A 14,402-nucleotide genomic window follows, 5' to 3' on the forward strand; every position below is an offset into this window, starting at 1 on the left:
CATTCAACAAAATTGTACACTATTCAGCTATTACTCATATTGATGACAGTTTTATCGAATGAATAGTTTTTGGACTATTAGTGATCAAAAGTGGGAAATGTTTTTTGAAACACCTAGTATATCCATCAGTATTGATTCCATAGGTAAAGATCAGAGATCATTCTCTAAGGACACTTTTCAGCTCATCAATAGCATGACTCCTAAACTTCCTCTTGAGTCTACAATGATCAGAATATGTTCTTTTGTCTTTAAATGACAGGGGACTCTCCTTTGGTCAATCCATTACTACTAGGGCTGATGAAACTTGCACCATGCGTTGCCTGGTGATAGGGGGCTGTGGCTTTCTCGGCAAGCACATTGTGGAAGCTCTTCTAGCCAGAGGTCACGAGGTCAGTGCATTTGACATCCGGAAGACCTTTGAGAATGACAAGGTCAGAATCTTCATTGGAGATCTGTGCAGTGCCAAGGTAAGGCTATGTGGATCTGGTTCTGGAATCGTGTGAGTGCGTTATGATTGTGTGTAGACTATGCAGATGGAGGGAACTATGACCATGGCTGCAATGTAACCATACTTGGTCAAAAAGAGCAATAATGTTTCAGGTGAAGAGGGATGTGTTAGTATTTTGAATCTTGCATTGTACCTGTCCCTAGACGTTTATAAGGATGATCATCTTAATTTTTAGTACTGTGACTTACCGGGTATCATGATACAAGGCTGAAGAGTTCTATGTTATTTTAACTCTTTATGTGCCACGTTCGCACGTCCGGCTCAGTCGACGGCATGCCAACTTCGCATATTTTGCTCAACAAACAAAGCCGCCAAAACCGATCGATAAATTGCTAATCCCGCGGTACAATCAAAGCGTTTCTCGCGCTTTTGTTCCTCTCACACACGGCTTGCATTCTGTGTGGTGATTGACTATCAAGTGGTGTTTCCAACTAGATTTGCGTGTACATTCTAAGTTTCTGTCACTATTTTATGTGCAAAAGTCATGCCTTTACAGTAATGTAGCAACTAGTAATTCAAAAGAAATATTGAAAATAGAATTGTTATACATTGTATATGCAGGCAAAGTTTGGCATTCCTCTTTAACTTTGCTCACTATTATGTCCAGCTAATTACAGAAATTTGTATAAGTTATACAAATTGGAAAAACAGAATTATTTCTCAAAGCATGAGTACCTTCGTGTCTCAGAATAATGTGGCACACAGGGGGTTTCCACCATGGCACATAAAGAGTTAAAGGACAATCAATTGAATAAACATGACTTCGTCTATGATGTACATGTGTTCTTACTGTAAACGTGGAAATTTTCACGTTGTTGAAATTTTTGCGCATTTCGCGCAACCAGAAGCTACCGCCAAAATAAAAGCACATGAATATTTTTGCATGCCATATGTTCCAGTACTTGATGTCTTGATACCGCGGAATTAAAAACACGCGAAACTCTTCTTACACGGCCAAGCGCGAAAAATTAGTCGCGTGAAAATATCCACTCTTACAGTATTATAAAATGCCTTTCTCCTGAGTATTATTAAATAAATAATTGAATTCTGAGATGAGAAAACAAGCTTATCAAATTATTTTAGGTTGAGATCTTTATATCATCAATGTTGATTATGATATTTATTCTCTGAAGAATTGAAGAACATCTTAGGGGTAAAGGAACTGTGATCTTTTTTCAATATTAAGTTTTCATTATATGATTATCAGCACATGGAAACACAATAACATGTATGTTAAATCATACACTTAAGTCTTCATCTAAAGGGGTGTTTCTTTTTCCTTTCATTGTCTATTCCAGGACCTGGAGCCAGCGCTGCAAGGAGTGGATGTTGTGTTCCACGTTGCCTCGCCATCTCCTCTCAGTAACAACAAGTGAGCTGTGCAAGATGAATTGAATTCTTCAGTGACAGATTAATTGATATGAGAGCTGAAATTAATTGAGGGTACATTTTGTGTTCAATTCCTCATGAAAACTGACAGCATGTGCAGAAATCTATAGTGAGCCTGCTTTTTTTGTATGTCAGTCACTTCAAAAGTTTGAATTCTGGGAACAATTTTATTGTAACTATTGTTCACACTTTGTATATTTAACAATACTTAAACATTGATTATACTGATTATCATTCTTATTGGTTGTTTATATCCCTATCTCACGTTTTATAGCTACACTGTATTGTGAAGCATTAAACCTAGGTTTTTGTTTCATCTGGAAATGGTAGATAAGGCCTTTAAATCCACTACAAGAGAAGTGCCATACAATCCCAACTTACCACACAGAGAGTCATTATTTTGGTGGATGAAACTGGCTGACTGGCTGACGTGATGCGGTATTGTTTCTTCCAGTCTTGCGTTTACACAGAGCTATTGTATCTTTGTGTTTCATTTGAAGGGAGCTCTTCTACAAGGTGAACTATCATGGAACACAGAGTGTCATTGCTGCTAGCAAGGCTACAGGCGTGAAGGTAAGATTGTTGATGTTCCACACAGTATCTCCTGTAAAGGGTTAGTATCGTATTGTTTGAGGTGAGGATTCAGCTTTTAACTATTTGCGAGATACTTAGAAACCACTTTATGAAATGTAAAAAGAGCGTACAATTCTAAGAGGAGTTCAAAGTTCATTTGATGAAAATCGGTTTTGAAATGCTGACCTCCCAACCATATTGACTTTGGAGGAAAGAATCTGAATTTTGTCTATTCCTAGCTCTTATTTAAACAGGAGTTTCCTATTTTTCTGGATAATTTTACTACACACTCCTATGGAAACTGCTCTTTCTTTTCTACTTTTGAGCCAAATTCCTATTTTTCAGTCAGAAAGGTTGTGAGGTCCAAAAATGGCTGAGATATCCAAAAACAAAGTAAAATAAAGCAATCCTAGTTTCAAAACTGATTTTGAGCAAATGAACTTTGAATTCCTCTCAGAATTGTATGCTCTTTCACATTTCATAAGAAGTTTCTCTTCTAAAAAAAAAGAAAAAAAAAAGTTGGAACCCAGAAGACCCATCTCACCCAAAACTGTACCATCCCTATAAAGGAGAAATGAAATCCAAATGTACAACTGTATGTGTAAACTGAGGGATTGCAGCAATATTTGTAAAACATGTCAGCAAAGTTTGATGAAAATTGGACAATCTGTTTTAAAGTTAAAATAAAAAAATTTAGTGTAGCCATGCTAGATGAGAAGACCAGTACAACACTTTGTGGCATCACATATTGAAAACAATGAAAGGAAAATTCAATTTTTAGCATAATGAAAGAGCATTTGACCTACCTCTTGCAGAAAGCAGTTATAATAGTAATACCCTTTACATGTCTGAAACAAGTTGAGGGGATTTGTACTTTTCTTAAAAATGATAAAATTATGCAGAATTTTCTGTACATTTTCTTTATATACGTGTGTTGTATGACCCCATCAATAAATATCTTGCATGCTTTCCAATCCTGTCCACACATCTCTCAGAGGCTCGTCCTGACCAGCACTGCCAGTGTGGTGTACGAAGGAGTGGACATTAAGAATGGGGGCGAGGACCTGCCTTACGCCCGCACACCCATGGACTCTTACGTCGAGACAAAGATCCTTCAGGAGCAGGTCAGACGCAATTGCTCTTTGATGACTTTGGCACGATGAGCACATTGGGGTTTTTTTTTGGCAGGAATTTTCGTATTGATTTGAGAAAGAAACAGATATTGTCATGATTAGTGGCTAAATATCATTGGATAATTTTGTTGGTTGATCATGCATACACCTAGAATAGATTTTAATTGTGGGAATAAGCAAACAAATTTGAGAAAGGCTATAAGATCACTAAACTTTGTTCAAGATTATGATTGCATATTTGTGTATGAGGATGATGAGAATAATTTGATTGTCATTATACTGGTTGCAAACAGATTTTGTTCATCTGCATTTCTCTTGCACACAGTTGACAGGATGTCTATTCTTACATCACATTATATATACATCAACGTATGCAGTTTTGGCATTGGAAGTTCTGTTTGCAAACTTGGAAAAAAAAAAACGCATTTGGTTTGATGTAAGACGTAGATGTACCTTTGCAACGCAACTGAAATAGAGGAAAGTGAAAAAGCAGAGGCGGGCAGTGAAAGAATGATAAATTTCATAGCAATAAGTCAGTGAATACTAACAGTAATAAGTTCTTCCTGACCACTTACATGTTACACCAGAATCATATTGCCCACATCAAGACCATTTTACTTGCTTTTGATTGAGTAGTATGATTTAAGCTTGTGCAGGTCATCACGAGAATATTGCCATTGAGGCCAGCAAACAATATTTTGACGATCATTCAGTCTGCACAGAGTAGCATAATTACCATAATCAGTTATTTTGTTCTTCCATTTCAACAGGTGGTTCTCGATGCAAACAATCCAGAAGAAGAGTTCTACACAGCGGCTATCAGACCGCACTCTATCTTCGGCCCCGGTGATGTACACATGGTACCCACTCTGGTGCAGACCGCCAAGGCTGGCAAGACCAAGTTCATAATAGGGTGAGTCACATCTAGCAAAAAACATGCAAGTCTTACATTAAATGAGAAGATATTCTTGTATTGTCTGTTTCAATTGAAGCATCTGCTGTCTTCCAGTATCAGATTCCAGCATTTATTAACAGTTTTATGGCACTTTCAGACACACCGAGTTATCGTATATTCATACGATGTATAGATATACAACGTTTTGATATGAGAGCATTCAGACACAGCACCCCGTAAAATTGTAATCGTATCAGAGCATTCAGACCTAGCACACAAGCGATATTTCTTGAGAAGACGTGAATCTCTTCCATGCGCAGTACGTACATTATTCTCAAGAAATTCTTGGCACAATTTTTTTTTTTTTTTAAACAGGCGGATGAATAATCAAAATTTTTTGAAAAAGTTTCTGTGGTGGAAGGGGAATTCACCCCAATGGAATGAATGATAAGCGGAATTACTTAAATGAAGAAATCTGTGATTGTTTTGTCATTTCAGAAATGGTGAAAACCTGGTGGACTTCACCTTTGTGGAGAATGTTGTTCATGGTCACATACTTGCCGCTGAAAAACTACAATCTGACCCTGCAGCAATAGGAGGAAAGGTATATTAAGTTAACATCATCCGAACTACAGAGACTCCAACTCTCCCGTTTTCGACGGGAGATCTCCCGCCGAAAACCCATTTTTGCAAAATCTCCCGTTCTCCCGCTGGAGATTTGATTTCTCCCGCCCTGGCTCTGTGTCTCCCGGTGGAAAGGATTTCTTACTTATCGTAAGTCTATCGTATGTTGAAAAAATAAGCCTTAGATAGCACCAGAGAACATCTAGAATCCTAGGAACCTCGCGCTTCGCACACATCAACTTGGAGTCTCCCGTTTGCTAGGGGTTTCAGGCGGGAGAATCTCCAGATCAGAAGGTGCTTGGGGTTGGAGTCTCTGGAACTATTACCATTCATTGTGAGTTGTTTAGGCTTACATTGACAGAGAACTTGCAAGCGTCACAGTGTAGAGATACTGTGGTCCTCTGGTTTGCATGGGTGTGTTATTTAACATACCACATATGCCCAGCTAATGATGGCTGGATAGCCTCACTCAGCAAATAGTCATCATGACACTCTGCTTTATTGGAGCAAAACAGTTGGCCAGAGGTATTATCCTCAAGCAAGAAATTTCATCCAGACTGCTCCTTTCTATCCTGGTGGATGTAAATGGGGTATCTGGGAGACTTTTCATAGTACTGGTTCAGGTGAGGATTCATCTTTGAACGTTTTGCAAGATACTTGGAAACTACTTTAAGAAATTGTAAAGAGCATACATATTGTGAGAGGAATTCAAAGTTTATTCAATGAAAATCGGTTTTGAAGTGGCTGAGATATCCAAACACAAAGTAAAACAAAGCAATCCTAGTAAAAGGTGGGTCCCCCTTTTGTTAGTATCACTTTCTTTTTGTGGATATCTTAGTCATTTCTAAACCAATTTCCATCAAATAAACTTTGAATTCCTCGAGAATTATATGCTCTTTCATATTTCATTAAGAGATATCTCATTATCTTAAAAAAAAAAATTACCATCAAAATACATTGGAAACCTGAAGCCCCACCTCAACCAAAACTGTACCGTCCCTTTGATATGTGGAATGATCTTCGACAGAATCCCATAGTTGAAGGTGAGGAGTACTGAGGATGTCCCAACTGACCAGGATGTATAATCACTGTTCGGTCATGCAAATTAGCCAGTGTTTATAAATTGAAACAGTGTGCACTTGTAACATTACCGCTGGAAGGATCTCCTGCTTTCCATCATTGGGATTACCCAGAGATTTTCACGCAGTATCATGGAATTTTTCTCAGAACAAGTACCATGAAAGTTGCTTTATATGAGTAAACATTTTGTGGGCAAGTGTTGTTGTGTTTTTCTCTTCTCACATGTACTAATTTGGACATACGTTTACTGATGATAGTAACCACATATACACACACACCAAATGTTTGTATGATATTTAAAGTTATTATATGTCAGCAAAGTTAAACCTGTACAAATATGACAAGGAAAATGACTGTCCCCTGAGATAAAAAAGTGCTTGATGGTCAAAAAATTATACAGTGGAAACTCGATATAACGAGATGGTCGGGACCGAGTCGTTTTCCTCGTTATAGCCGATATCTCGTTATATCAGTAGGCATAAAAGAAAGCATAACATAAAGACATTAATTTGCACATGTGGGACTACCCATCATCTTTCAATCAATACTGATAACTTGGTAATGTGTGTGAGGTAATTACTCACCTTTATGGGTAAGAAGATGTTTTTTCGCCAATGAAATCCGATATCAAGAATGTTTTTCTTATCAATTGTAGATGTTTGAATTTGTAAATCTAAACTGCTTGCGATTGTGTGAAGATCGTCTGTGGATTGGTGTGTGGTGACGGTATGGGTGTGTGTTGTGTGTGGAAAGCTTGAATATGGTCTGCACAATGCTGTGTGTGTGTGTGTGACACATTTTGTATACATGTACATTATGACTGCGTGTGTGTGAAGATGGGGAATTCCCTACGTAGAAAGCCAATCACAGCATCAGATTGCCTCACACTTGCTAAACGTCATGATGATGTCATGTATACGGCCGTCCCACCACATTTTCTGCATGTATCAGTGCGCCCACACACACATATATACACGTACAACATGCGGTGCTAGCTGTAGAGTGAACTGAAGAAAATATGTGTGTAAGCTTGTGTACAAGACAGTTTTTGGCGCATCGAGCTTTACAATCTCGGAACATGATAGCACAGGCGAAGTAAAGCTTTACCCGAAGACATTTTGCTTTACCTCGCTATATCAGGTTTGATTGGCTATGTTTTTCTTTGTTTGGAAATCACAAAATTTATCTCGTTATAGCAGTTATTTCGTTATAGCCGATCTCGCTATAAGAGTAGCATTTTACATAGACTTGTGTGGAAGGAAATTTGGGACCGGGAAAATTTCCTCGTAATAACCGATATCTCGCTATAGCAGTGTTCGTTATACTGAGTTTCCCCTGTATGCTGTGGAATGCGGCATGCACTGAATTCTCTTGCAACAAAGCAGCAATAGTGCACTGTATCGCTCAGTGCTTGCAGAGGGAGTATGGAGTAAAGAGTTATACAGTAGCAATATCTTGTCAGGTAGAAGACTACAGGCTCTAGAACTCCCCATTAGGTTGGAACTTTTCCTGAGCTCTTATACAACACAGCATCCAAAAATGATAAATCTCTCTAGACGTTCTAGAAGGGATATATTTTATTAGCTACCAGGTCTGTTTGTTTGTTTGTTTGTTGTTGTTGTGGGGTTTTTTGCCCATTGTGGGTTGACAGGTTGAGTTGTTGTATTGTGCCTTCTCTTTTTGGCAGGCATTCTTCATCACCAATGATGAACCGGTTCCATTCTGGTCTGTCCTGACGCGCATCCTCGTGGGCCTGGGTTACGATGCCCCCAAGTACCACCTCCCCTACATGCTTATCTACATCATCGCCCTGCTTGTGCACTTTTTCTGCATGCTGCTCAAGCCCTTTGTCACCATCAACCCGACCTTCACGCCATCCAAGGTCGCCCTCGCTGGAACGTACCACTACTATAGTTGTGAGAGGGCCAAGACACTCTTGGGCTACAAGCCAATTGTCAGCCTTGACGAAGCTCTACAGAGGACAATAGAAAGCTTCCATCATTTGAGAAAAGGTGCCTAGCTCTACTTGGGGACAGTTCCTATAAAAAGAAAAAAATATGTGGCTTTCACATGCATCATTCGTTGAGCTACGTCAAGATTATGTTATGTATTTCTCCTCAAAATGTCATATATGATACAGTGGACTCCAGTTATAACGAAAGCCTTGGGACCAGCAATTTTCTGTCATTATATCGAAATTTTGTTATAACCCAACAAATAAACAATAAAGAACAAAGAGAGGATAATTTTGCGGCCTGAATTTTTACTTTGTTGTAACCTGAATTTTGTTATAACTGTGTTAGTTATAACGGGAGTGCACTGTACATTTTTGTGGTGAGAGTTATTTCTTGGACTTGCTGAGAGCAACACTGCAATATGCAGGGGCCTAGTGTACTTGATTCATTGTGTGTGTCTGTTTTTGCAGAGGTACTGTACTATTACGAATGAAAGTTTAGAAGGTACCTGTGATGCCCAGTGCTCCAATATATTTCACAATTTCAAGAAGTCACCTCTGCCATGTGATGAACCTGTCAATTTCACAATATTGGTCATTCTCTTCTGTAACTTTTATTCTCTTTTGTTTTTATTCCACATACTGACTTATTGTATTTAACTAATAATTCTATATCAGCTGCCCCATTTTTTACCAGTTCATAGCTTACTGTGTAAGTTTGCATGGTAAGGTTGAAATGTTACCCACCACATTCTTAATCTAAATGTATTAGCTCTTGATGGAGTGCAAAATTCATGTGAACATGCAATAGTTACATAGAATTGGAACGTGTATGTTTCAATATTGCAATTACACTGAATTGAAAAAAAAAACCAACCCCCCCAAAAAAAAAACAGAAAACAAAAACAAACCCAAAATCAAAATGCAAATATGATTTTATGCTTCTAATCTTCTGTCAGAGTTGTTCTTGTCATTTTTTTTTTCATTTTCATCATATACAAATAAGATGCACATTTGGTGATAGGAAGAGTTATATCTAACACTTAGTATTGTACCATGTCATGCTAACAAGCATGTCAACATTTAAATGAATGAAGATAAACATTGAGTCTGTCTGTGCTTCTTATAATAAGTACCAGCATAGCAAAATTACATCCTTGATATATATCACACCATTAACCTGTGGACCTAAATGAGTTTTATGTTGTCATATCTAACAATTAGTATTGTACCATTTTGCTAAAACAAGCATATCAGTCTTTGAATAAATTCTGATAAATGCTTAGTCTGTTTGTGTAACCCTTTCTTATGAGGAATACCACCAGTACAGTAGAATAACATCCTTGATATATATCACACCTTTAACATGTGGACCTAAAAGACCTTTGATTATGAACAATTTCAGGGGAAGGGGCAAAGATGGTCTCAATTTGCAAGTCTAATATTATAAAATCATTGTACACAGATGCCAGTCCATAATGCCGACTCTAGCTCCGAACGGCTTGGAGGCCTATGTATGGAATAACTATGCATGCATACTTGTCTGTCTGTGATATCGGATGGGCCACTCAAACAAGACTTTAGAAGCTAGTCAGTCCCAACTCCAACCTTGCTGCAAGGTACCCTACTGGACCCTGTTTTACTAACATGGGAACTATGTCAAGCCAGACAATGAACTAGGACAGATTCAGATCAGATCTAGTTGGAGAGGTATAGACATTTAAAGATGTATTCTAGAATGTGGCAAGTTAGGCATTACATATTGTTCCCACATTGCTTTAATAGTGAAAAAAAAGTTCCTAACTTCTTAGGACTGAATTGATCCCAAAATTGTCCCTAAGAGCAGTTGAATTGTTAACCCTAAGTAGGCCGGGCTATTTAGGGCCCCCTCCAGATCTCGGCCGTCGACCGTGCGATCGTGACGAAAATTGCACACACATTGCCTATGATGTAATCTAAAGTACCATGAACTTAATTTTTGAAAAAAAAAAAATCATTTATGCTAAATTATGCTAATTTATGCATAATGATGCATGAAATCAGACAATTTGGTATAAATCACTAAATAAAGCTCAAAACAGGCACATTTTTTGTGTAAGTATTCTTTTTAGCAAATGTAAGAGAAAAAATTGTGCCATCAGAAAAAATGTCTTAAGTATCTTATTGTTTTTCGAATTTCTTCTGTATTTGTTTGTTTTTTTGACTTTGTTTTTCATTGTTTTTCTGATGAAATTTTGTCCGCGACATTGTTCCGAACAAGAAGATACGTTATTAATTGAATTTAATCAATAAAACCCCAAAATAATCATGCTTTTATGAAATTTGCCTGTAAGCACAGTTTGCATTGAAATTGTACACAAATTCACATTTTTGAGCAATTTTTGGTCCGATATGCACGGACATATTTACGCGCAACTTCGTAACTGCGCTCCCGGGCATCGCAAATTTGGTGTCAAAAGATGTGGGAGACTCGAAAGAAAAAAGTCATGAAACGTCGCGGCGATAGCTTTTCGCAATAGTGATACATTGCGCGGCCTAGTTAAAGGGTTAAGATTGATTTCAATTGAGCATCTGGTCTGACCTGAGTGTTAAAGACATAATTTACCATTTGCAGATGAAACAAAAATCCAGCATTAGTGCTTTAAGATAGTTCTAAAATGTGAGTTAGGGATAGAAACAACCACTGCAAAAATTTGAATCCTTATAATCGATGTTAAGTGTTGTTAAATACACAAAATGTGAACAATAGTTATAGTAAAAATGTTTTCAGACTAAACCGTCAAGTTACGGTTTAATGAGGAAACACTGATATATGTATCTCCATATACTTTAGGCTTTATGGTGAAAATTTTATATGGTAGGATGTTTTGTGATGCAACAGACCTACACATATGCATCAAGTGTGATATTTTGAACATTTTTGAAATCACTGTTCCCAAAGGTAAACTGGACCTTTAACCCTTTGTGTGCCCACATTTAAACTTGCTAAGCTTTTTAATCAGTATTCACTAAACCATCCACACTTGACCTAGTTGTAGATTAGCAAGCCCATTCAAGTGTAGCAACGTGCCTCAGCTCAACTGAAAGGCCATTGTGACATAGTAGGGGATTATGGGGTGGGTAGTCTCCTTTCATTGACAATATTACCTGGTCGATTCCAGATATCTGTGCCAGTGGGTGCAGATAACACTCCAGCATGCATGCCATTTGGTGAACAAGGCACAGCAAGGGTTAGTGAAGTAGACTTTGTTAAAAAAAAGAGAAAAGAAAGAAGAAGTACACAGCCAGGATACACAGCCCTTTTTAACGATCAAGTTCAAAATACAAGAGTAACTTGATATTTATTGTGAGGTCGAGTTTAGTCATGTTTCTTAGCGCACCAAATACAGACGTACCTAAAATTAATGAAAAAAAGACAACCATTTACGAAAGTGTTATTAAAATGTGTTGTCAATGAAGATGTATATAGATTATCATATGATATGAATTTCACAATGAAAAAACAAAAATATAAACAGAAATAGTGTCGTAAACATGTTGAGAATGCTGGTCCACTTTACTGATGTTGGTATGATGCCATGTACTGAAGTCTGAATGAGTGAGAAAGTACACAAACCACCAACTGTGCTGTTGGTGTTTCGTATTGTACATGTATGTGCACAGGCAACATTAAAGTGCTAGCATTGGTACAATGTTTCTTTATGAAGTGATTGAATGGTTTGCCTGATTCTTGATGGGCTGAAACTCTTGATTAGTAGTCTGTGAATAATTTCTGAAGGTTACCCCTCCCACACACAGACAAAAGTTTACGTGTCTGAAATTTTCTGGCTTTGTGGTATGCACAGTTGCACAAGACAATCCACACATAGTCTCCTGCCCCTTTCATTCAAATAGAAGTGAAGTGGACAAACAAACAGATGGTGGTGCCGAAAGTAAGGAAAAAATTGTTTCAGGTTCAAGAGGCATTAATTCTGATTTCTTGTCATTAGGGGCGTTAAATTCACATTGTTCCTGTAAATATTGTGCTCAAAATGTTCATAATGTATGAATAAGATGATACATGAAAGTCTATGGCAAAAAAACCCAAACATCCTGAATTTGGTACTCTCATTCTCTACAAATGAAATTTGTGAGATTGCAACTGCTGATCGTACAATGTTAACAAACATGTCGGAAAAAAGTAACCAACGGGAATTGAACCTGTCATTTACTGCTTTCCAGGCAGCGACACTACCACCAGGCTATCCCTGGTTGCCAGCAGTGATGCTATGAACTTGAAACAAATACCCAAGCTCTGTAATTCTGACATTGTTATGTCAAGTAGTCCAAGGCAGACAAGGCATATTAAATGAAAGCAACAACACTACCACCAGGCTATCTCCTGGTTGCCGATAGTGACAAGATGAACTTGCTGGATGAACATGATGAACTACTGGCAACCAGGGATAGCCTGGTGGTTGTGCCACTGCTCGGAAAGCAGTAGAAAACAGGTTCAATTCCCGCTGGTTTCTTTTTTTCCGATATGTTTGTTAAAAATGTAGATCAGCAGTTGTAATCTTCCAAATTTCATTGGTACAGAGGGCAGACATTCAAAGTTTATTTGATGAAAATCAGGATTGGAATTACTGAAACATCCAAAAACAAAGTAAAACAAAGCGATCGTAATGAAGTGTGGGTCCCACTTTATTAGAATTTCTCTTTTTGGGATATCTCAGCCATTTAAAAACCAATTTTCATCAAATAAATGTTGAATTCCTCATAAAATTACATGCTCTTTCACATTTCATAAGAGGTTTCTCATTATCTCACCAAAAAATGTTAGAAACCTGAAATTAGGTCTCAACCAAAACTATACAATCCCTTTAAATAGTAGTGTACTGGAATGTTCAAATAAGGATGGAAAGTACATACATGTGTACAATTGAGTAACAAGATCGATGCTAGAAAAGATGATAGTACGCGTACACGCACACACACACACACACACATACACATACTACAATGCAATTATGCTAGCCATTGATAATGATTATAAATACGAGGAAAACAAAACTTATACAGTAGCCACACCAATTATAACAATTTCTTATTTTAGATTTCAAGTTCCCTTACTCTCCTTCCCACGCACGATTAAATTACACAGTGGACAAAGATCACAGTGAAGCTAAAAGATTTGTAATGGAGTGGAAAGGCTGGCCCAGTCTGGATATTTTTGAGAATCCCAGTTCAGAACTGTGTTCAGCTTAATGTAAATAAATACTGTAAAACATGATATATTCGCGGCATGAATTTTTCGCGAATTAGAGCCGACGGCCTTTTTTGCGGCATGAAATTTTCGCGAACTGCCACTGGCATTCAGTGCATATACAATGTAGTGTACAAAAGAACTTTCGCGAATCTTCACGCTCGCGAAATTCGCGAAATTAAAATGCACGCGAACATTTCTCGTTGTACAGTACACGGTTGAAAAGTCTCGACCAGTGTCAACCATTACCAATCAGCGTAGGACTACGCTTTGATGCATATATTCATGGACTGAAACCTATTCGTCATTTTCAGATGTACCCCAGTGGGCAGTGAATGAATTGGGCCACCTGTGAATCCTAATGCTACCGTGTCTTTAAAGACAGCCACACTGCCTCTGTGGTATTGTCCATCATTTGCGCCCAAATGAAACAATACGGCGCAGATACTGTTCTGACTACACATACACCACATACATGTACATCCCCAAACTACTGTAGATAATAATTTGTGGGTTTAAGTGTGTAAACCTTTTTTTTTTTTTGAGGAGTGGGATTGCTTTCAATGAACTTCATATAGATATTTGTTGTGCTGTGCCTTCTCTTATACAATTTTGAAATGAAAAAAGATAACTGTGTTCAAGTATATTGACACTCATGTTATTATTCTTTATATTTATTATCTTTTTTTTCTTGCTTATGCGTTTTTGTTCTTCTTGTTGCACCAAACTATCTTTCAGTGATCATAAATTCTGTAATCTTATTGGTCAATCATCCACTGAATACTTTCTGTACTTCATGAATGAGGTCATCGGTCGTTTATATGTTTTGTATTGTTGTTATTTGTTCGCATGTGCTTAATCCATCCGTGAATATTTCCTGTAGTCCTTGATGACATTATCACTAAAAGATAAAAATCATTGCTCCCTGCTTATTCTGACGAATACTAGTATGGGAAATATCTACAAGGTCTGATGACATATTCAATTCGACCTGCCTCATG

The 14,402-nt window shown here is 37.7% G+C and overlaps 1 protein-coding gene across 1 annotated transcript; it reads left to right on the forward strand.

Annotated features, from left to right (window-relative positions):
• The first annotated feature begins 271 nt into the window (after positions 1 to 271).
• LOC139740495 (sterol-4-alpha-carboxylate 3-dehydrogenase, decarboxylating-like) lies at positions 272 to 8,222 on the forward strand. Its single transcript, XM_071651120.1, has 7 exons — positions 272 to 467; positions 1,807 to 1,880; positions 2,398 to 2,470; positions 3,466 to 3,594; positions 4,374 to 4,516; positions 4,997 to 5,102; positions 7,890 to 8,222. Exons 1-7 carry the CDS (start codon positions 312 to 314, stop codon positions 8,220 to 8,222), a joined length of 1,014 nt encoding a protein of 337 aa, XP_071507221.1. The 5' UTR covers positions 272 to 311.
• The last annotated feature ends 6,180 nt before the right edge of the window (positions 8,223 to 14,402 follow it).

The sequence above is a fragment of the Diadema antillarum genome, unplaced genomic scaffold, assembly GCF_040938485.1.
Source record: "Diadema antillarum isolate AM-2024a unplaced genomic scaffold, OU_Dant_1.0 scf00000003, whole genome shotgun sequence".
In the NCBI taxonomy this organism is placed as follows: Eukaryota; Metazoa; Echinodermata; class Echinoidea; order Diadematoida; family Diadematidae; genus Diadema; species Diadema antillarum.

Bases quoted from the DNA above. Each gene is read 5' to 3' on its own strand.
- LOC139740495 (XM_071651120.1), top strand. From the start codon at position 312: ATGCGTTGCCTGGTGATAGGGGGCTGTGGCTTTCTCGGCAAGCACATT. The intron at 468-1,806 runs GTAAGGCTATGT...TGTCTATTCCAG, and splicing joins GAGATCTGTGCAGTGCCAAG to GACCTGGAGCCAGCGCTGCA. The intron at 3,595-4,373 runs GTCAGACGCAAT...CCATTTCAACAG, and splicing joins CAAAGATCCTTCAGGAGCAG to GTGGTTCTCGATGCAAACAA.